Source organism: Amblyomma americanum, chromosome 8, assembly GCF_052857255.1.
Source record: "Amblyomma americanum isolate KBUSLIRL-KWMA chromosome 8, ASM5285725v1, whole genome shotgun sequence".
NCBI classification, from domain to species: domain Eukaryota; kingdom Metazoa; phylum Arthropoda; class Arachnida; order Ixodida; family Ixodidae; genus Amblyomma; species Amblyomma americanum.
Genome location: NC_135504.1, coordinates 28,390,266 through 28,413,178, shown reverse-complemented (window position 1 = coordinate 28,413,178; position 22,913 = coordinate 28,390,266). Strand labels below are relative to the sequence as shown.

At 47.0% G+C, this 22,913-nt stretch overlaps 1 protein-coding gene across 1 annotated transcript; it reads right to left on the bottom strand.

Annotated features, from left to right (window-relative positions):
* Positions 1 to 539: 539 nt before the first annotated feature.
* Positions 540 to 22,436, bottom strand: LOC144101217 (uncharacterized). The gene is made up of 7 exons (XM_077634289.1): positions 22,243 to 22,436; positions 19,288 to 19,400; positions 17,470 to 17,656; positions 13,912 to 14,076; positions 8,554 to 8,660; positions 1,921 to 2,131; positions 540 to 853 (listed from the first exon to the last, which is right to left on the bottom strand). Exons 1-7 carry the CDS (start codon positions 22,339 to 22,341, stop codon positions 830 to 832), a joined length of 906 nt encoding a protein of 301 aa, XP_077490415.1. The 5' UTR covers positions 22,342 to 22,436; the 3' UTR covers positions 540 to 829.
* Between the last annotated feature and the right edge of the window lie 477 nt (positions 22,437 to 22,913).

Genomic DNA, 22,913 nt, shown 5'->3' with positions numbered 1-22,913 from the left:
TGCATGTTCGTTTGACTTGGTTAAAGAGAGGCCTTGCCTGCCTTGTCCGACAGTGTGCTTGTCTGCGAAATAATATGCAGAGTTCCCCAGCCCGCTCAAGACAGCCATTAACGCTATTACGTCATACCATTAAGGCGGCGCTAAAGAGTCCTTGGAAGTGAAGGTCGGCGATGAGATAACGCGCCTGTCGCGGCAGCTAGTTTCCTCTATATTTTTTCTGCATCTATGTCTCAACCTAAATGGCAGGAATATGAAACCTCAGGAACTTTGCTTTAATTTACTGGTTGCATTTTTACTCACCATATTTAACAATGCACTGTAGGTAAACTGCCTTGAGTTTTGCACTACGACCAGTTCCTCATGTTCGAACTGGATCAATCTTGATAAAATTCGAATGGGGCCAACCATATAAATCACATTTTGGTTACGCTTCGTTCCTTCGAGCTGGAAAAAAGTACATTACTATCTAAAGCGTACGCGATAAAAATTAAGTTTGAGTCAAACGTCTCAGCAACACTAATATAGCATTAAAAACCAGCCAGGGACAGTTCCCAGAAATCATAATCGATGGCTTTATTGGCGACAAATCCGTTCACAGCACACCTTTCTGAGTGCAAAGTGATTTAGTTGCTCACAGCGATGGCTGGGCAACTGGCAACAGCGTGAATAGGTAGGTATTCGTTTACTGATAATGTGCAGGAGAAACCGAGACGCCCTCGTCACATTGGCAACACAGCCAGTGTACCGGTTCGTGGTAACCGTGGCGTGCGACTCCGCCGTGTCGTGGGAGTAACTGAGCCGGACGCCTTCTGCTCCTGCGCCTGATTGGCTAGTAAAATGTTTCTCCGGTTACCTGAAATTGAAAACAACCAGGTTACTCTTCCGATAGGTCCTCCATCTCTGTGAAACAGCTAGGGAGTCTAAGCTGCGAATAATGTATCCCAGCAGGACAGTGCCTCTTCCAATCCCGACTGGAATAAACTACAGAACCCCGAAACTTCTGGTTGATACACACAGGTGCTTTATGTGCTTGAAACGACGCATTGAAATAATTGACGACAATGGATTTTTATGGCGCAAGTGCATCTGTGGCCAAAGAGCGCCATGGCGCAAGGTATTGTTCTTATACTCAACGTGGGGTCAAAGACTTATTTAGCGAGAATTTCACCCTAAATAAGCTCTCCAACTGTCCTCGCTCAGTGTTTCGCGAAACAACCGCAGTGCGCGCTGCTTCTGCTTCTGTAAAGGGCTTCACCCTGCATGGGAACGCAGCGGGGTTGATTTATTCAATGCATTGCAGTTTAAAGACAGTGAAGGAAAAGTAATTATAGGCGGGTAGAAGTAACCAAGTGAAGGTTATCTGACTGGTGGCTAAAATCAAGACAAGAGTAAAATTTCACAATTCATGGCTTGGTGGCTTGAACCACCACCCGATTTAAAGGGTTCAGCCTTATCCATCCATCCGTCCATCCATCCCAGCTCACTCATCTGGATTAATTTCCTTGCTGCTCTCTCCCTCTGTATCCCTCCTCTCTCGGTTGTTCCCAGCGCGATCGCGAATTTATAGACTGTGAACATCGAATTAAAGAAATATAAGGAAAAGAAAAAGTCCAACATGACCGCAACTGCCACCACCCCGCTTCAAGGAAGACACTCCTATCTTCTATCTATCCATCCACTAGGGTGCCGGATGTCCGCTCGCCTCCGCGGTTGCCCATTGGGGCACCCAAGTGTGTGCGTGCCCGTAGTCGCGACAGTACGAGCCTGCCGGTTATACGGCTGCTGCAAGAAAATAAAGGCCGATCCCGGCCTCCGCGGACTTTAGGCACGCTTGACAGGACATCTTCAACCGGCCCCGGCATTAGGCGGTTCTTCAAGGTCCTTCAGCGTCGGGCCGTTGTTATCTGAGAGCGTACTCACCACTTTGTACTCCGTCAGCACTTCGGGGAACGTGATGAAGAGTTCGTTGAGTTTAAATGACGTGTACTGCGTGTTTATCGTCGCGGTGGCCACCTCACTGACGTGGGAGTAAATGAAGCCGCCCCTGTACATCTTCAACAGCACCATGGCCTGCTCCGTCGCACTTGGGCTCAAGGACTGGACTGAAGTTACCCCAACCCATAATGTGATCCTGCAGAGAAGAGTTAAGCCCGATGAGCTCATCGTGCTATCTGACGCAGCCACAGAATGCCGGGATACGGTCGGCGGATTGGCTCGGTACACCGATATACAGGAAGAAGAGGACGTTTAAAACCGTCCTCTGCAGAAATCCGCGAAGCGATTTCTAGACAGTTATCGCCGCGCCACGCGAGTTAAGCGTTCCAAACTTCGCAGAACAAGGTACATGATACTTTGTTAGAACAATTTGATTTTCGCAGACACTTTCCGACTAAAAACGTCTAAATGAGTTGCGGTGCGCGACAAGACACAAAGGAAAGGACAGAACATGAAGGTTCGCGCGAAGGAGAAATCAGGTTGATTATCGTTAAACATGGGGGGGGGGGGGGTTCTTGGTAGGTAATCATGAAGCACATCGCATTCTTCGCGCGCTCGTTTGCGTTGTGTCCTTTCGTTCCCTGTACCCGTCTTGTCCACACTGTGTCTACTGACAACCTACTACGAAACCTATCCGATACTCTACTATGCATCGGTATTCACTGATCTACCCTACACGATATGCTTCTATGCATAGATGTTCATCGATCTAGCCTACACGATACGCTACTATGCATAGATGTTCACCAACCTAGCCTGGATTTTCGCCTCCATAGAAATTCGATGGCCGCGGCCGGGATCGAACTCGCGTCTTTCTGGTAAGCAGCAGAGCGCCATAACCACTGAGCCACCGCGACAGCTGCAGACTTTTGTCTACAAAATCTATAGACTGCCTCTAGACAAATCTTTAAGAGTAGACAATAGGCAATAACAATCCTAAAGACAGTCTATAGACAATCTATAGATTTATGGCCATACACTTTTAGTAGACTTTTGTTATATAACGTCTATAGACTATGAATAGACAAAATAAATATCTATAGGAAGGCAATATAGTCTATAATACGTATGCAGACTACCTATAGACCACTTCTATAAAGTCGCACCGCCTAATTTATAAATCCACCACCACAAGAGGAGCTAGGAGGCTGCGACAGTATGGATATCGCTGCCGGAGAGGGCAAGCATATCAGGGGCGTCTATAGTGTCACATTGGCAGGTGACGTAATAAAATAAACCAATCAATAAATGTCTTTATGGCCATGAGGGGGATACCAATCCGCGACAGCGCGAACAGATCAGCTTTGCTAGTCGCTGCAATAGACGACTACGCCCCTGCCGCTCCTTTGTTTTGTAGCGATAGCTATAATGCGGTAGCACTTCGAGGCTTCAGCCGCCACGCTGTCACGTTGTTGGTCACGTGGTGCGGAGCAGCTGCCAGCGCCGTGGCTGATCACGTGGTTGGTCACGTGACCAAGTTCCACTCAGTCAGCTGTAGCTATCGCGTCACTCCAGGTTTAGCCAGAGCTAAACCACCGCCATTTTTTAATTCCCTTTATCGCCAACTCGATCGGATCATACAATATGCGCACAAGAAGCACCAGCCAACCAGTGACTGCCGTAGGGAGGCTAAAATTTTCTAATGGTTGCTTAAGGTTTCAATGTACGGGAGGCAGTAAGGGGCCGGACCCTGAAGTCTGATTATTTCATGATATCTTGCAATTGTTTTTTTAATACTCTCTAACTGTCCGTACGTCAAGGTCTGCGCGACGCACCGCCATCCTGCTCCGTCATATAGTCATCACCATCATCATTACCACCAGCCTGACTATGCCCGCTGCAGGGCAAAGGCATCTCCCAAAGCCATGACAAAATCGTAAGGCCCGCCAATCTCATTTTCAATCTGGAGGTATCTAATGCCACAGGGCTGAAGCGAAAACCCTTCTTAAAAGTCCTTTGGACAACGTCACAAAAAAAAAACTGCCTCCCAGCGGTCAAAGAAAACATGCTCAATCATTTCATCCTTTTTACGCAGAAAGACTCCCCACAGCACAAATAATCCGTTCTCCTGCAGCCACGTTTTTATGGGAGAAGAGCCGCGGTGTAAACAAAAAACTGGAGAGGATACTTATATAAGCTTCGTCTTAAGGGTATGACGCGATAGAGTTAATGTATTAATACTCATATATGCACACTAGTTCATTCTCTACTTTACATTCATAGATCACTGGGAGTCCTTCTTCCCCTAGTGGTGCAGCGGTGAAGCGGTGCTCCACTGCCCTGCGATGGCAGGTGCTGCCATCTGTCGGGTTTGTGCGGTTTAGGTTGCCCTTCCCGACCGACCAATCATTAATTTAACTGCTACCTGCCACGGTGGGCACTTTGCTCACTATCCGGTGGACATAGTGTGGTGCACAGCAAGGTCACGTTACCTAAGCTGCCCACCTAAGTTGCTTCTCCGGGGTTGGCTGCCTGGGACACCCTACGTACACCACTCTATTGACCACTCACAACGCCAATGCCGACGCCGGATGTTCTGGGTAGCGGGGTTTTTAACGCTATCGCTTTAAAAGAAAGCGTTTTGGCTGCAGGAGAAATTTTTCTCAACACTCTTTAAAATATCTTGCCTCACACGTGCACCGTACACTTACCTGTACAATGGTGTTAGGAAGAGTGATTCACAAAAAAACTTTGAACAGATTTTTCCCGGTCATTGTACTGAGACAATCTGAAAGAAACTATCTATGCAGAAAATGACAAGACTGCACAAGTTCCTGCAAATATCCACTAATTGCTTCTTGAGTACAGTGTTATGTCATGAAATATGCAGGCAAAACTCTGTCCAGTCTCAGCTGACTACAGAACCTAAAGACAGGTCTCCAGCGTCCTTAAAGAAAAGGAAGTGGTTGACAAAGTATTCGACAAACAAATGCACCCTGGCCAATCCCCCACCGTGGGTATGTGCACTCACTTCAGAGGCAACAAAAACAACGACAATAAACCACAACCTCCATGGGCGATCCGCCGAGCAAGGTTGGTTCGGCTTGCCCGCTCCCTAAAGAAACCCCACACAAACACTGCAGGTATTCAGTAGAGCTTTTTTACATTCAGCCGCGAACAGTGTAAGACCTGCATTGCGCACTGCTGTTTGTTGACCAAGAAAACTTTGCATTGCAGTAGCTGAACATCCCGCTGCTAGTCTCTCGCACTCTGCTCTGGATGTCGTATCTTCATCAGCTAACATCCGTGCGTTATAGATTCTAAACATACCGCTATAGCAATGCGCTCTAACTTCTAACTTTTGGAAATGAAAATTGGTTTTGGGGGATAGGAAATGGCGCAGTATTTTTCTCACATCTCGGTGGACACCTGAACCGCGCCGTAAGGGAAGGGATGAAGGAGGGACGGAGAGAATAGAGGAAGAAAGAGGTGCCGTAGTAGAAGGCTCAGGAATAATTTCGGTTGCCTGGGGATCTTTAACGTGCACTGACATCGCACAGCACACGGGCGCATTTCCGTTTCGCCTCCATCGAAACGCTGCCGCCGCGGTTGGGTTCAAACCCGGGTACTGGGGATCAGTAGCCGAGCGCCCAAACCACTGAGCAACCGCGGCGGGTAACTTTTGGGTGCATTTTTTCTTCTTTGTAATGATGCGTAAGACACTATTATACATTGATCAACAAGTGGTATTCTGCTAGCACCGCTAAATAATATATAATAGAATTTCTTCCTCGTGCTGTTTCGATTTCAACAGCCGAAGGATGACTGCGACGTCAACGTGTGCTTACGGGTGACGTGAGGCATGAAAAAACATCGATATTATAGCTGCTTTGTCGTTCTCATTCAATACAGTGTTAAAGCCAACTTGTCTTAAGGGACGGAATGGCAACAAATGTAGAAGCGCCGATTGTATTGCAGTTATTTCATGCCTTGCAGGACCTATAAGCACAATTTTTTTTAATTGGTTTTGGGGGAAAGGAAATGGCGCAGTATCTGTCTCATATAGCGTTGGACACCTGAACCGCGCCGTAAGGGAAGGGATAAAGGAGGGAGTGAAAGAAGAAAGGAAGAAGAGGTGCCGTAGTGGAGGGCTCCGGAATAATTTCGACCCCCTGGGGATCTTTAACGTGCACTGACATCGCACAACACACGGGCGCCTTAGCGTTTTTCCTCCATAAAAACGCAGCCGCCGCGGTCGGGTTCGAACTCGGGAACTCCGGATCAGTAGTCGAGCGCCCTAACCACTGAGCCACCGCGGCGGGGGGCACAATTTGACGTCAGAGGCATCACTCAATTTGACGTCAGAGGCATCATTCGGCTGTTGAAACCGAAACCGAAACAGCATGACAGAAAAATTCGACTCTAAATTATTTAGCGGCCGTATAGCGAATGCCACGTTGTGATTCATGCGTAGTCATTGAGGAAGGAAAGAACTCCGGAGAGGCGGTTACGTCACATTATTTGAAACCGGCTCCCCCCTGCGCCCTCTCTATACTTGGCCGCCGTCTCAGCACGCCTGCGCATGCGCCACAGACAAAGCAGCAGAGGACGCCGCTGCGCCCAGCGTTACCATTAGCTGCGCCGACTGCCGAAGACTCCCACCAGTCCTTGCGAAGGCGCGTGACTTCCGGCACACTTTCTGGCGTGCAGCTCGGATGGCGAGGACCTCTCCAGAGTTTTCCTTCGTCGATATGCGTAGTAGTGTCTAATGCATCATTGTAAAGAAGAAAATGTGCCACCAAAATAAGGTGTCCCCTTAATTTTGCATGACTAGGCTTCACAACTGCCACGTGTCGTTCCGCCTGCGTTTTCCTCCCTCTCTCCAAGCAGCAGAGGATATTGGCCCAATATTGGAAAGTCAATGTTTTCACGCTGGTCCTTTTGTATCACCAGCTTTGCCAATGTTTCCAATATTGGGCAGATGACCTGTGCTGCTTGGCAGTGTTGTAGGCGTTACCAAAAAAAGTAGCTAAATACGTTACTCGTTACGCTAATAAAAAAAGGAACGCGTTACCGTCATTATATTGGAAACATTGGCAAAGCTGGTCATCCAAAAGGACCAGTGTGAAAACATGACTTTCCAATATTGGGCCAATATCCGGTGCTGCTTGGAGAGAAGGGAGGAAAACGCAGGCGGAACGACACGTGGCAGTTGTTAAGCCTAGTCATGCAAAACCTCCAAAAAATAACGTGTTTTCGCTACCGTTACCGAATAAAAGTACCGCACGTTACTTTGCCGTTACTTCAAGGTCATTCATTTTATTTAGACTTCGCCTTAAGAGCTTACGATAACAATTTTATAAAGCTCACATTTCACATAAAACTTCTAGCCCAAACAAGATGTTACGCGAAATCCTGATTTAACGAGAATACTTTGCACAAATGTGAAGGAGCTTAGCAATGTTACAGTGGCTTAAAGTTGCCTGTAGAGTTACATGTCATGGCTTCTAACTCTGTGGCACATGGTGAAGCCATTAAGCACAAAATGGCATTTCATCATCAATTCTAACTTCACAAAGAAAACATCGCTGAACTCTCAACAAATTTAAGGTAATTCTGAATAATGTGATGTTCCAAAATGCTCCGCGCGCTTCCGCTCTTTAGAAGGTTGTGTGTGTGTGTTTGTGGTTTGGGAAGGGGAGGTAGGTGAAGGCAACAGTGTGAATGCGTGTTCGTGCACGTGTTTTGTGCTTTATGGCTATTCTCTTTTTCTTTAGTTGGGCGCGTTGTCAAAAGCAGGTGTTTTCTGGCATGCATACGAGCCGCAACAAGGGTGGTCGAGAGCACCTGTACATTTTGTATATATACAACATCACTTTAGGTGCGCTGCGCTTCTTTTTTCTACAATAGGGGGCGAAGAGGGTCTCAACTAGTAACGTTTCACCCCACGTTACCAAAAAATGTCAACCTAAGTACGTTACCCATTACAGTTCCGAAATGGCAACGAGTACGTTACTAAGTTACCAAAAATTTGCGGTGGTTTAGCTCTGGTTAAACCTGGGGTGACGCGATAGCTACAGCTGGCCAAGTGGAACTCGCTCAGTTGAATTGCAAAGTCAGTCTTTCGCTGCTGTTTCGCTGGGCGTTCCTTCATCTTCGTCCCACTTGGCACGGCGCATGCGCACAGCTGTGGCCGCTCGGTTTCGCAGGCGCGCCGCTCCGCCGGCAGCAGCAGCTGCTCCGCACCACGTGGCTGGTCACGTGATCAACCACGTGACGAACCACGTGATCAGCCACGGCGCCGCGCCGCCGGCAGCTGCTCCGCACCACGTGACCAACCACGTGACAGCGTGGAGGCACAGCCACGGGGTGGCAGTGCAGCCACAGGATGGCGGCGCAGCCACAGGGTGGCGGCGCCACCACGCAAAAGGCTCGAAATGCTACCGTAATGTAGCTATCGCTATAAAAAGTAACGCGTTACCGGTAACGCCGTTACTTGTAACGCGTTACCGCCAACACTGCTGTTTGGGTCGTCGTACTGTCGCGCAGAGCATGTGGCATTTCACGAATTGCGCAATGCTCGCAGTCATGGGCGCGCCACTAGTAGTGCATACGTACTGTCTGCCAGCAGGCCACTTTCCGTTGTAGAGAACGTAGCCTCCGACCCGAACGGACACGTTATCATGAAAGAAGGCAATGTCCTTCTTCGAAAGGTAGTTGGAACTCTGGTCAGGAGAGAATGGCAAAGATTAAGGCGAGGTTAAAAAAATTAAAGGTGCACTTAAGTCTGTGTGGAAGTGTGAAAGCATTTCGAGTTGCGTTGCCTGCTCTGTAACATAGCAATATAATTAATGATTTTAAACAGTAATTATTGATTCATTTAAATTAGTATATTAATTATCAGTTGTTTTATTATTGCTTAATTAACCATGAAAGGAACCCAGAAGAGGGTGTTTGAGGTTGGTTATAATACGCTTGCATTATGTAGAGTATAGGCCAACGAGCGTTCATGCCGGCGCGTACCATACCTCGAAAGCGAGCCGATCATTTACTACATATTTTTAAAAATTCGCGCTTCTGCGCCTTAGGGTGACCCGCGTTGCGTGGCTTTCGCCCGAATCCTCGCGCAGTGCCTCATGCAGTACTGGTTGCGTCATCGGCGGTGGACTATGATTGGTTCGCCGTACAACACTTTCTGACGTCACGCAGCTACCATGGCCGCGGCCGGAAGCTCCGCCTCCCGGGAAACTCTCTCGCGCGTCGACAGCTGGCGGAAGGGCCGAGTGGGTGGAGCCGGCGGAGGTAGGATGGAAGGTAGAAGCGCCCCCTTTGAAACGGGGTGATGGCAGTTGCCGCCATGCTCAGCTTTTTTTTTTCTTTTTTTGTTTAACTGAGTTGTAAGTTATTAAAATTCGTCATTTTCTTTAAATACGTCTCCCTACACCTTTAACCTTATGTCACCTGTCTGCTTTTGAGTCACTAATCTTCCAAACGCTTTTCCCTAATTTCCACCGCAGATTTATTTACATGGCTATTGTTATCTCTAAACCCTACACACTAAACAATTTCTCACTCTTTAGGGTGTAAATCAGCTGTCCCCAGACGAACACCCTTTTCCAATTGTTCGGTGCTAAAAAACGGTGCAGAGATCACCACCTTTAAGGAAGGATGCACTTAATGTTAGAGAATGTAATGGTTGCACCCTCATTAAAGGGTACTATTTTTCCATAACACATCTACGAATGTATGTTGGAAGGGTGCTCCACATTGATCCACCCATGAAGCAAAAGACTTGGATTGATGTGCGCCCTCTGAACTTTCATGCTGTGCGCCCTTCCTGAAGGGTGCTGATTTCTGCACCCTTTTTAGCACCCAAAAGGGTGTTCATCTGGGGACAGCTGATTTGCACCTTTAAGGGTGAGAATTTGTTTAGTGTGTAGGGTCTCAGGAAGAGTGGCTGTGCCTGCATCGACATCGGGATGGATACCATCGCATTTTAGTATGAGGTGCTCCATTGTTTCTACAGATTCACCACACACAGCACATGTGTCTTCTTCGTTAAATTTCTTTTTGTAGCTGCGCGTTCTAAGATACCCTGACCTAGCTTAAAAGAGGAGGGCAATGCCTCTTGAGTTATCATAAAACGCTTCTTTCCTGATCTGCCCTTTTCCAGTATCGATATAGTTCTACACTATGCTTATTTCCATTGAATTTATCCACTTTTTATCTTCCGCGTTTTTAGCCTGTCGTTTAATGCTCTTTCTTTCTCCTTCCTCGTCTCTGGCAAAGTTACTGGCCAGATTTCTAGTTCGTTTCCGTCACTGTGTATCGACGCTCTTTCTGTACAGGTATTTAAATACCTTAGCTGCCCACCTGTTATCGTCCAATTTCCTCAGGCGCTCTTCGTACAGTATTTTACTCTGAGCTTCCCGTGCTTCGAACGATGCCCAGCACATATCCCCCTGTACTGCCTTGTTTGTGGTTTTCCCGTGGGCACCTAGTGCTAATCTTCCAACAGCTCTCTGAGTTACTTCTAATCTCGACTGAACTTCTGCCCTTAAGTATAGTACCGCATTCCCGAAAGTGAGCTCCGGCACCATTATTCCTTTCCAAACACATCTCATTATTCTTTCCAAATACCTCTCAGTACTTCATAACCGTTGTACCCCACAAAGCCCTGTTTCATTATTCCGGCATCTCTTCGATGCGCCTCAATGCGCGCAGTCCCCTCGGCCGCTCCGTGGAGGGTGGAGACAACCGCGTCGTCTGCTACGGCGTCTGACATATTTGTGCCCACTGCTTTCATCGAGCTTCGGGAGCGCGCACTGGAGTCGTACGCGCTTCCTTGAAGTAAGCAGTTCTGCTCACCGAGCGACACGTATCCATATAAATAGAAGGCGCATTACTCAAATGATAGTGTCATACTTTTGGCGAAGTCAAGGACCTCTGTGGCTGCCTATTATAACGCAGCTATTATTTGGGAGCGCGCACACAGAAACGATGCGAAATTGTGGTAGTTGGAATGTATCTTCGACATGCAATACTATACCGTGTTTTGCAAAACGTGTTCATTTAAAGTCGGTACTATATCGGGTCTTAAAAATAAATATGGTGGTTATACAGGAAACGAAAGACGCAGTAACTGTCACTCTCTTTTAGGAGGACACCTCAAGCGCGCCGTGGGCGAAGCAGAAGAGTAGGGAGAGAGAAAAGTGCCGTAGTGAAGGGATTCAGAATAATTTCGACCACTTGGGGATATATAACGTTTGCCGACATCGCAGCACACAGCCGCGCATTTTGGGTTTTGCCTCCATTGAAATATTGCCGCCGCAGTCGGGTTCGAACCCGGGTACTCCGGTTTAGTACTCGAGCGCCTTATCCACTGAGCCACTGCAGCGGGACGACGTTGAACAGTATTTTCGTGACCTGTGAAAAAACTTTGCTGGAAGCGCAGATGTTAAAAACTCTCCAACCAAACGAAAAATTACAGCCTTTTTGCTCACATTGGCAAAAAGTTCTCGTGGCGTTAATTGAATTTTTATTCTTCCATTTCAGTAAACCACTTATGTGGAAATCACTGCACGAATGCACAAAAACTATAGTGCAGTCATAAAAAGCTTTGCGACTCCACGACACAATATGCGAAAACACGTAATTGCTCTAGAGAAAAGTTACATAAAGTAAGCACGAGCTTATGCACACTGTCAAAATTGTAGTTCATTGTAAGTTGACTCCAGCGCACGTTTTGCTTCCGCGGCCGTTGACTTCTTTTTTTCAAGCCGACGCAGGTGAATGCGTAACCTCATTCGGGCATAGTTGGAGATGAGAAGCTTCTTGAACGTGTACTTGGTAAGCCTTCACGTTGAACCTTACCATTTTACTCAATTAAGATACAACATCCTGCAATGGAAATTGTACAATAAGGAGGCTTTTGGTCGATTCCGTGATCCCCTTGAAAAGTTCTTCGCATGGCTTCAGCATACTCATTTCTTGAGCAATGGGGTAATCATGGTTGTCGCCGTCCCGGATGTATTCCTTTAGCCTTGTCAAGTATGAACGCTGACTGTCTGTCGAACCTAACAGAGCAGCTTTGCACTGCTCCAAACTCTTTATCTCTTTCCCATACAAAAATGTCCTATGGCTGGCTATAGAATTTTGGCCCAAATAGCTATAGACCTTTCCTATTTCTGTCTATAGCTGTCTATACAGGCTGATATATTTTTCTATAGAGAGCTTAAGACAATTGTATGGTTCCCAAGCTATAGCTTTAGTGGCATAGATTTTTCAATAGCTGTAAATAAGCACCTCTATGGGTGCTTATAGACGTTCATAAAAGGCCATAGACGGACATAGCTTTTTCCATAGACGCCCATAGGACTTTTTTGTATGGGTTGATAATGACTCTCACGAGGAATCCGTTAATGTGAAACAGGATGCTGCATTCCGTAGATGTCAGCTCTTCCGTTAAGAGTATCTCGGAGTCTTCGATTTCATACAGGTCTGGCTCAGCTAGCTTGCGCTTGCCATGTGTTACAAAATCGACGAGATACTGCAATCATCGACAGCATGGCTGCTTGTGTTCGCCATGTAGTCGCTTGTCAAGTTTCACCTTCACAGTCCACCATTATTTCTTTCTTCTTTTCGGATCTCTTGGAAATGCATTCTCTAGCCATTTCGGTAGTGATTTGTGCACGCAGGCACGCAACACCCCGGTAAGGTGGCTTACCTCGGCACTTCTTCCCCATCTTGCGGCCAATAAAAATTGCAGTCAGCGGGAAACAGGCCGCCGCGCGTACAACTTACGAAAGCGGGACAGGGAGTGGGCACAAACATGGCGCGCGCCCTCGCCGAGGCGGTACTGGCCCTTTCGAAGGGATAACACAGTTCCCACAAAACGCACTACAAAAAATTCTTGCTGTAGAACATTTGCGGAGCGGCGTTCTTTAACATCCTAGGCATACCGCAACATTATTGAAAGCCCCTTTGAAAGCCCCTTTAATTTATATTTACTATTGATGTTAGCATTTAATTCGTTCGATTATCATATTTAACTAATTAATTGATTTTGATAGTTTTTACTTTTTCCTTGCTAGTTTCATTGTTCAGTCCTGGGGTAATTACTAGTAATTCCCCAATTTCGTGAATCACTAGGAGTTATTAACGAAATTAATTGTCTTATTATTTAATCATTTACCTTATTTGGAAATTTGGCTTTTTGAAACTTTCCATTTACTCATTATTAATCATTACAAATCATAACTACACTCTTGATGGATGATCGACAGTTCATGAGGACACGCTCTGTCGACGTCCCGTGGTGGACACATCCTGTCCACGCCACTCATAAGGCAAGAAATGCACAAGCTATGGCTGAGGTGGTATGTCAAGGACTCCTACACAGTGCACCCCCAAAACACAAGCTACGGCTGAGGTGGTATGTCAAGGACTCCTACACAGTGCACCCCCAAAACACAAGCTACGGCTGAGGTGGTATGTCAAGGACTCCTACACAGTGCACCCCCAAAACACAAGCTACGGCTGAGGTGGTATGTCAAGGACTCCTACACAGTGCACTTCAAAAACACAAGCTATGGCTGAGGTGGTATGTCAAGGACTCCTACACAGTGCACCCCCAAACACAAGCACGGCTGAGATGGTTTGTCAAGGACTCCTACACAGTGCACCCCCAAAACACAAGCTACGGCTAAGGGGGTATGTCAAGGACTCCTACATAGTGCACCCTCAATGCAACTTACCCTTATTGAACCCTCACTGTGAGTAACCCACCACACCTTCGCTCCTCATACAGCCCCAAAGAAGATCGCCAGCTAAGCCCACTTTTTTTTCATTTTTCACAGAAAACTGTTCGTTCAACTTCACACAGTCAGCCTCTTTATGTCCCAATACGGAAGGAGTGCATTTGTTTCTTGCTCGCTTGCAATAAAATACCCACAAACCCCACACCCGTGTACTCACGTCGACTGCTCGACGCACGTCTGCCACGGTCCAGTGAGCCTCATGGAACACGAATGGTGACAACTGTCCGGAGCCTTGGTCTGTATAAAACACGACAAGGTTGTCGAGGTCATGTGCCGATTGCAGGGCGTCCCTATCAACGAATAATTGGCGGTCCAAATGTATCTGAAAAGGCAAAAGTACCGGGCAGCAGCCAGGGCTAGGCATGATGCTAGAAAAAAGTATCTACGATAGTGATACCCGATACCCTAAATAAAACTGACGCACGTTCGTCGCAATTCTGCCGAACCTTAATGCTGAGGAAAAGCTGCTATTCTGCAATTCTTTACACATTTCCTTTTGCAATTATTTACTTTTACCCATGATGTTTTGATTTTATTCACTTTACCTTTTATTTTGTTTCTTATTTTTATTTTCTGTTCTTTTTCTCTTATTTTATTCATTTTAATATTTCATTTTATTGTTGCTTTAAATTATTATTACTATTTTTATTTTGCGCTCCGATGCCTCCCACGGTCGTTTTGCATACCGACATGACCTTGAAGAACGGAAACACTTGAGCTTTCGCTCTAAAACGGTTTTTTTTTCCGATACCGATACAGGATGCTGAACGAAAATTGATTTCGGATAACTGGACACTATATGGTCGCTAATTCGAAACACCACTGAAATCGCCAATATTAATAACGTTGTAAATATGACTTGCCAAGTCAAATTTCTCCGTGGTTTCTGGAAGTTTTAATTTATTTGACGTAGCGCACTGTGTTTGAAAGGATTTGAACGAACCCGGCAGCATGGTTTCCGCTTTCAGCTCTATACTGTCGGCGCAGCTGCTTTCATTAAAACGAAGTTTCGGAACCCGTACGGGTTCCTTGTTCACAATGAGGCTAAAATGGCAGTGGTCGAAACTTAAATACCCAGAATATGACGTTGCAAGTTTCTCGCCAAGAGCTGGTATGAAGGCCAGCGTTAGTCCATCACGCTGGCTTAAGAACGATTGACACGCCCACCTAAACGTTCAAAACAACAACGAACTGCCATAATTTTCTATTCAGTAGCGAAATGAGACCCAAGAAAACGGCGCTTACTAGCACAATAGTTTTCATTTGCCCCATGTCTAGGCTCCCAGTTTCCAGACTGGCGGCTATTTCCAAAATGACACTGGGACCAGCGCGGTCATAACGAGCCTGGGGCTGGTTCCAGTGCCTTCAAGGGTATACCAGTGGCAAAGCATATTCCAGCGTTTTCCGCCATCCTACCAGCGCAAACAGTGACTTTTGTGGGGACCTGCTCCGCCGTCCCCTTTGTTTGCTTTCCCGCGATGCACCCTGCAGCAACAGCATCGCCTCGATGAGGGGCGCGCCAGGTCTCTCTCCCTGGTTAGTTACCTCAACTAACAAGAGAGGGCGACACGAGCGCCACAGACGGCGTGATTGCTGCGCGCGCGGCAGAGCGCAGCTTGTTCGGCTGGGGCACATCGTTGCTTGCGGACGTGTCACGGCAGCGCTCCGCTCTCTTCCAGCGGGGGGAGGCCTCGTGGGGAGGACGTTCTCCCACATCTCGTCCCGTCGGGCCGCGGAGTATCCCCTGCCCTAGAGTGGGCAAACATTCGCTTGTAACCTTGCTGGTAAGACGGACGACCCCAATTTCTTGCGTATTTTGTTGCTAGCTGGCGTTATTGTTGTTGTAGCAATAAAGGCCTGTGTGTGTCAGCCAGAGTGTCATTCCTTTGTTCTCATCAGAGCAAGGCCCGCCGTGGTCGGCGCGCGCACGGTAGTATACGCGATCATGTGGTGGGGTCCGGGCAGTTTTGAACTGAGTCAGCCGCGATTAAGGGGGGGGGGGGGGGAGAACGTATTTATCCCCTGCTATTAAAACCCCACAGTTTCCATCCTGCAGCGCCAGTGAATTTCGTCGACCGCCAGTGTACTCAGCCAAAACCAGCTCTAAAAACGTATTGGTTTCTTATGAAGAGACGCTGGTTATTGCAATAGGGCTATGTGCCCTGCGCACCAGTACAAGGGGAATGGCTGAGATTCAACCCGGCTGTCTATAGTAGACGAGAGAAAGCAAACCCGGTGGTATTGATAGCGAAGATTGGTGTGGCGTCATTGATACGTCATCGCATGAGGTCGCATCACGCGTTGCGAATCTCAGCTCTAAGGATCACGGTAAAAAAGGTCAAGTTACCAAGGTCAAGTGGACATAGGCCACGTGGTTGCTGGTCATTAGCTGCTACCATATCATACAGGCTATGCGCAGCAGGACACATAGTCGTGCACATGCTTTGTTAGTCTTGGCGGTGTTTGCTTGGTTCGACCTTGGTCGGGCTTCACGGTCACACGCGCAAAGCCAGGCGAAACTGAGTTGTACCTCGAATAGTATAGCTTTGCGCTCTAAAACTGAATTCCCATTGTCTAAAAGAATCCCCGAAGGTCGAGTAGGTTTCTTTAAAGTTAAAGGTGCGCTTAAATCTCCTTACATGGGCCAAATGCGAAAGCATTTCTAGTTTGTTTTGGTTTATTGGGATTTAACATCCCCAAGCGACTCAGGCTATGAGGGACGCCGTAGTGAAGGACTCTGGACTCCGGAAATTTCGACCTCCTGGGGTTCTTTTAACGTGCACTGACATCGCACAGTACACGGGCCTCTGGAATTTCGTCACCATCGAAATCCGACCGCCGCGGCCGGGATCGAACCCGCGTCTTTCGGGCCAGCAGCTGAGCACCATAACCACTCAGCCACCCATTTCGAGCTCCGCTGCCTCCCTGTTACTTAGTAATGTGATCAATCATTGGTATTAATTAAAATTATTTATTTCATATTTAATTCATTAGCTTTAATAATTGTGGGACAATTGTTTTCATGATTTTTATCGTTTGTTCAGTTGTAGAGGAATTACTACGAATTCACCACTTACGTGAACTACTCGGAGTAATTAGCGACATTAAATGCCTTAAAAAATCATTATATATATATATACATATATATATACCAAAAGTGTTTTCTGGCAGCTGATTTGGTCAATATAATATAAAATCACCAAAAATTGAAGAAGCATAACAGGATTTAATTCACGACGTTTCGGCTGGATATATATATATATATATATATATATATATATATATATATATATATATATATATATATATATATATATGTTCCTTGTACTATTTCATTATAAATATATAATAAAGTAAGATCAAATATTTGATTTATTCGGTCATTTAAACTTTCCATCAATCATTACAAATCATGATTGCACTCCTAATGAATGATCGACATTTCATGAAGACACGCTCTGTCCACACTTCCTGTCCAGAGCCCGGTGTGACACGTCCTGTCCACGCCACTCATGAGGCGAGAAATGCTTTCGCATTAATAAGGGAGCAACTGCACACTAGCATCCACCAAAGTGCAGCTGCACCGGAAACTTCAGAAGAAACGTGAAGTTCATTAAGTAAGTGACTTTCAGCCGTTTCTTGTCACAGCATGGGAGGCGGGCGCCACCAGGATCACAAGGCGTGCAACGCAAGGTGTCAGAGGGAACAAACTCACCTCCAACCTGCCTCCAGTCCTTTTGTACTGCACCACATGCGGTCCTTTCACGGGCGTTGTCACCAAGGGAGTGAACTGTGCATTCACGCCGTTTATTTCTCTCCTTGCACCATAATGGGTTGCGGACATGGTTATTTCCATGAATCTCGCATAATGATGGTTATATACGCCCAATCGGATGAAGGCCCTGGTGGTCGTGGAGGGAAGGAAAAAAACAAGTGTTTCAGATGAACTGAAGGACGTCACGAATGCTAACAGGGTTGATGGTGATGAACTTTAATAGCCCAAGAAGAGCTTGTTCAAAGAGTGCCATCGCAAAAGACATTTATGGTCTATTCATCATCAGCCTGACTACGCCCACAGCAGGCCAAAGTCCAATTAACCCTGTCCTTTGCCAGCTGCGGCCACCGTATCCTGGCAAACTTCTTAATCTCATCCACCCACGTAAACCTTCTGCCGCCCCCTGCTACGCTTGCCTTCTCTTGGAACCTAGTCCTTTACTCTTAAGGACCAGCAGTTGTCTAGTCTTCGCATTGCATGCCCTGCCCAAGCCCATTTCTTCCTCTTGATTTCTACTAGGATGTCATTAACCCACGTTTGTTCCCTCACCCGTTCCGCCCGCTTCTGGTCTCTTAACGTTACACCTATCATTTTTTCTTTCCATAGCTCGCTGAATTATCCTTAACTTGAGTTGAACCCTTTCGTTACCCTCCACGTTTCTGCCCCGTAGGTGAGTGCCGGTAAGATACGGCTGTTGTACACTGTTCTCTAGAGGGATATTGGTAAAGTGCCTTTCATGGTCTGAGAGAACCTGCCATATGCCCTCCACCCCATTCTTATTATTTCCCTCTCACGATAAGGACTATGTAAGGGCAATAAGGGTTTCAAACGGCATGTGTGTAGACTGCGTAAATTTTTCATGATTGCGTACGAGAACTCGGTACAAAAGTCTAACGAAAACTGTCTAGCGGCTCTGTGCCTACCGGCTCCTATACACGTGTGACTCAGGCAACAGTACGCATGCGTTTCTTACCTTCTTAAGGCGGTGTTTTGTTTCTGGAAAAAAATTGCAAGTTTGCGCTCGTGTGTGTGTGTGTGCCTCGTGTTTTGCGCAAAGTTTTCTTGGTTACAACTGCTAAAACACAGCCAGTTTACTTGTCAGCTGTGTTGCCTCATGCAACACAGAGAAATCAAGGCGCGCTTGGGCTTTGCTTGTTGAGCCTAGAGCTCGCAAGACTAATTTTCATTCTGGCTTGCTTATTCACATTGCGTAGTTAGTTTTCACTGAAGAAAACCCCATAAAACTGGTGGTGGTGCATGGTTTATGTTAGTTCTGTTAACCCCAAAAGCATTGCTGGCCATCCCCTAGAGAATGTTACTGCTCGAACCATTATCCCAGGAAGGAAATGTTTTGTGAAAAGTTCATACGCACCTCAACTAGTTAGCAAGTCATCACCGCTACTTAAGTGTTACTTGGTGTCGGACTTGGAATCTTAAGTTCAGCAACGGAAATAAAGTGATGCCGGCGCAAAGAAGGTCGTGTAAGAAATCTTGGATCTGGATCGAGGAGAATGTTTGGGAAGCCACTTAATGCTTAGGGAGCTTTGCATACAGTCTTCCACTTCCTTTCAAAAGCATTTCACCTTTATTGCTATCCATCCTCATTACCTTATTTCCCCCTCTCTGAGTAAACTATTCTACAGCTTTAGGTCAAGACATATCAGCGTTATCGATTCCAATTCCCGACGCTGGCCAACTGAATTAATCGTCGCTCAACGCGTCGCCTCGTACGCATCGTGAAAACTTCATCATGCTCACGCTGGTTGTCCGGAGGCCGACTCGTTAACAATGAAGAAGGTGAGGGCACCAGGTTCCTCGATTTTGCCGGGAGGTACGCAGGAGAACGCCCTTTTCCTAGCGTCGAAGCCGCCCTGCAGAAATCGAAGTGACACCAAGTTAATGCGCATCCTAGTAAGAGAGCAAGATGATCCAGCGCAGGACCTGATGCAGCAATGAGATTCTTAAAGGGACACTGAGGAGAACTCTATCATTTTTATTTTGTTAGCAAAATCTGATAATTCGACATTTCATGGGTTTGTTGCCGCTTGTCCGGGCGCGAAAGATGCATTTATTTCGAAGAAATTTGGATTCGAAGATGAAAAAGTTTTTCCCGCCGCTCTGATTCAAACTCAGGGAACTCTTATGACGCCACGGCTACTCTTATGACGTCTCAGAACGGAGTGACGTGATACGTGACGTAAACGCAGACTCCGTGATTTCTGACGGCTAGCGGTGCGGTGCGCAACCTTCCTTTGCCAGCCTCAGAGATTCGTGGTTCCATGAAGTAAGGAAAATTCTTCCATGGTGGCGCCTCTTGTCCTAGGAAGTCATCACGCTTGTACTTGCGAGATTGGCCTGTGGCGGCGACACCTGTATTTTGGTTCATGCTATTTTCTACATTACAAGAGCTTTGTTTTCAGTAAGAGTGCCGTTTTTGTGACCAGGAGCTGCTGTTCCATCGATACAAGCCAACTTCAATTTCTCCTCAGTGTCCCTTTAAGCTCTACTCCTCCCATGCAAAACTCCAAGGTCAGAGCGCTCCGAAGAATGACCTTCAAGCGCCGGAGCGGTGGTGTGGCTGTGACGTCAGACCACGCGACTCGGCGCAGTTGCGGAGCCGGCGGCGTTCACTCGCCTTGCCAATTGCGTTGAACAACGTGATTCAACGCTCACCTCGCAGTTGCGCTGAACCACGTGACTCGCCGCTCATCTGATGGAACAATAAAAAAGCGCCAAGCGTTGCTTGACGGTCGCAGACAGCAATGGAGGAGTCGTCGTGCTCTGGAACCATTATATGTTTCGGCTATGTATCGTGGACGGCTGATCGAATCTGATGATCCTTATGATCGAAAACGTCGAGGCGCATTGGCGAAGGATTGAGGGAGGAAAAGTTAAACCACCGCCAACCTCGTCTGACTATGCTTAATAGAGCTTACGCTCTGTAAACTAGGCTGAGCCGGGTTGCACCCCAGCTTTTTTTTTATGCGGTACGATAGTATGGCGGCGCCCGGCCACGGAGGACATGGTATGCCGTTGCATGCAAAGTTTGGTTTATGGGAGTTTAACGTCCCAAGGTGGCTCAGGCTATGAGGGACGCCGTAGTGAAGGGCTCCGGAAATTTCGACCACCTGATGTTCTTTAAGATGCACTGACATCGCACAGTACACGGGCCTCTAGCATTTCGCCTCCATCAAAATGCGACCGCCACGGCCGGGATCGAACCAGCGTCTTTGGGGTCAGCAGCCGAACGCCATAACCACAACACCACCATGGCGGCGTTACATGCAAGGCCACGCAGACACAACCTGCCGGCAGTGCAGAACAACAGAGCACTCTAAAAAATGACAGTAAAACCAAACTTATGGCTGTCCTGCAATTGAGCGCCACAGAACCAGACATCCTATTGCAAATTACAAACCCTCCTTTTACAAACTATTACAAAATATTACAAACCTCTCTAATCTCTTCGATCCCACAAGCATTCCGGACTGTCCTTTTTCGAATAAAATTATTTCTGTCTGTTTGCTCCCCGACGCTTTCTATTCGCGCCCCAAAGCACCTAATTCACGTGATGTTCTAATTTTCCTTCACCTTTCCGCCGTCTTTCCATCGAACATTGTTTGTTCGCTAGCTCAGTGAATTCCATGAGATTTATTGTGACGCTCTCCCCACCGTCGGGACATACCTCAAAATTTTAGTGTCAAAGCACTATTGGCCTCCTAACCTGGAAAATGCCAGGTGAAGCCTCTGAAGTTAGTCATCTAATGCTTGAAATGGCGGGAAACGAATGAGAATTCGAATGGCCCTGGCCAACATGAGGAAATAAAATAAATACTGCCGCGGCAGGGTTTAGGACCCGCGGGGGCACGAACAGATCAGTTTCGCTGGCCACTGCACGAGCCTTCTTTCTTTATTGCCTGTTGCGGTAAGAAACTCCCCAACCGTGTCGGTTGATATGACGTCAAAATTTATGCACTTTCATTTTAACGAGAACATCCATCACTTCAATGACTTCATCACTGAAACCTTGGTTCTTGAGGGTGCCACGCAGCATGACACAATGCGTAATCTGCTGGGGTGATAGCATGTATGTGCAATGCTACCGCCGCAGCCTATCACGCCTTGTGTTGATGATGGCCTCTGGCTGAATGGCACGTACCCACGGTGGGGGATTGGCCAGGGTACATTGTTGATGCAAACGCACACATGGGTAAGGAGTGGAGTAATCGGATATTTTTGTGAAAAAGACGCAAATTTGGATGAAAAAGGTGAAAGAAAGGAAATGAAAAAAGCTGTGAATTCACATTTTAATGCCTTGCGTTAAACTGCAACACACTCTCGCGTTGTGCACATGCACATCGTCGTCTTCATCAACTTCCATATCTGTGCTCAAGTCACAAAAGAAGAGGAAACGCGCTTTCAGTCGCACTTTCAGGTGAATAGCCACCTGATTCTTGACCGATCCCCCAGTGTGGGTATGTGCCATCTTTTGATAGGCTAACAACAACAACTTTCAGGTACTTGGCGTTGGTAACCACCTATCCAAGAACCTGCTTTCGCACAATATTTTGTGGCTAGCAATGCTAAACCGTCGTCAATTTTTCTAAGAACGCACTGGTGACTAAACTGCCTCTTAAAGCGTCCAAATCAACCGCTCAGAGAGTATCACGCATTGGACAATCTGTCCAGAAACCACCGAAGGTGTCAACATACCGTGTAATATACGTGCATGCCAGTCTTGTTCCTTTCACCAACGATGACTTCCAGTTGCTCGACACTGAGCTCTCGGAGGGGAGATACTGAGAACGCCATCTCGCAGCAGCAGTGATGCGCGGTCCAAGGGGTTGGGTCAGCGAGCTTCTCTAGAGCTGTACCTTTGGGAGACTCGAATGGGAGTGTGCCGAAGCTCGCCCAATGCAGCTCGCAGGGTAAGCAGGGTGCTGATGTAATTTGCTGCGCTGTGCGCTCAAGCTGTGCACGAAAACAATGGGGGAGACTGTTCTGATGCATGCAGGCGCCGCTTGCATGGTGATAGGCCCGCTCATCATAGCCGAAGCGAGGCGCCGTCATTGAGGCCGGGCAGGAATGATCCACAGAGGCTTACGGTGTAACTGAACTCAGGTTCCATTCATTAAGATTCTGGCAATGCGCCGAAACAGGTGGAAGCCTGCACAGTCGCTTGTAGTTTTCAAGCATTAGTGACATTAAGTCTATAGGTTTTACAACTCGTGGAAACAAAATATTCACTGTCGGGTTTCGATCGGTTCCTTGTTTATAACATGTCAAACATTTTTGAATATTATAAGATACTGTTTCGGAAATATTGAAGGCAACGGTCGAGTCTTCCGATGCGTAGTGAAATGTTTCTTTTAAAGTTTTTTTCG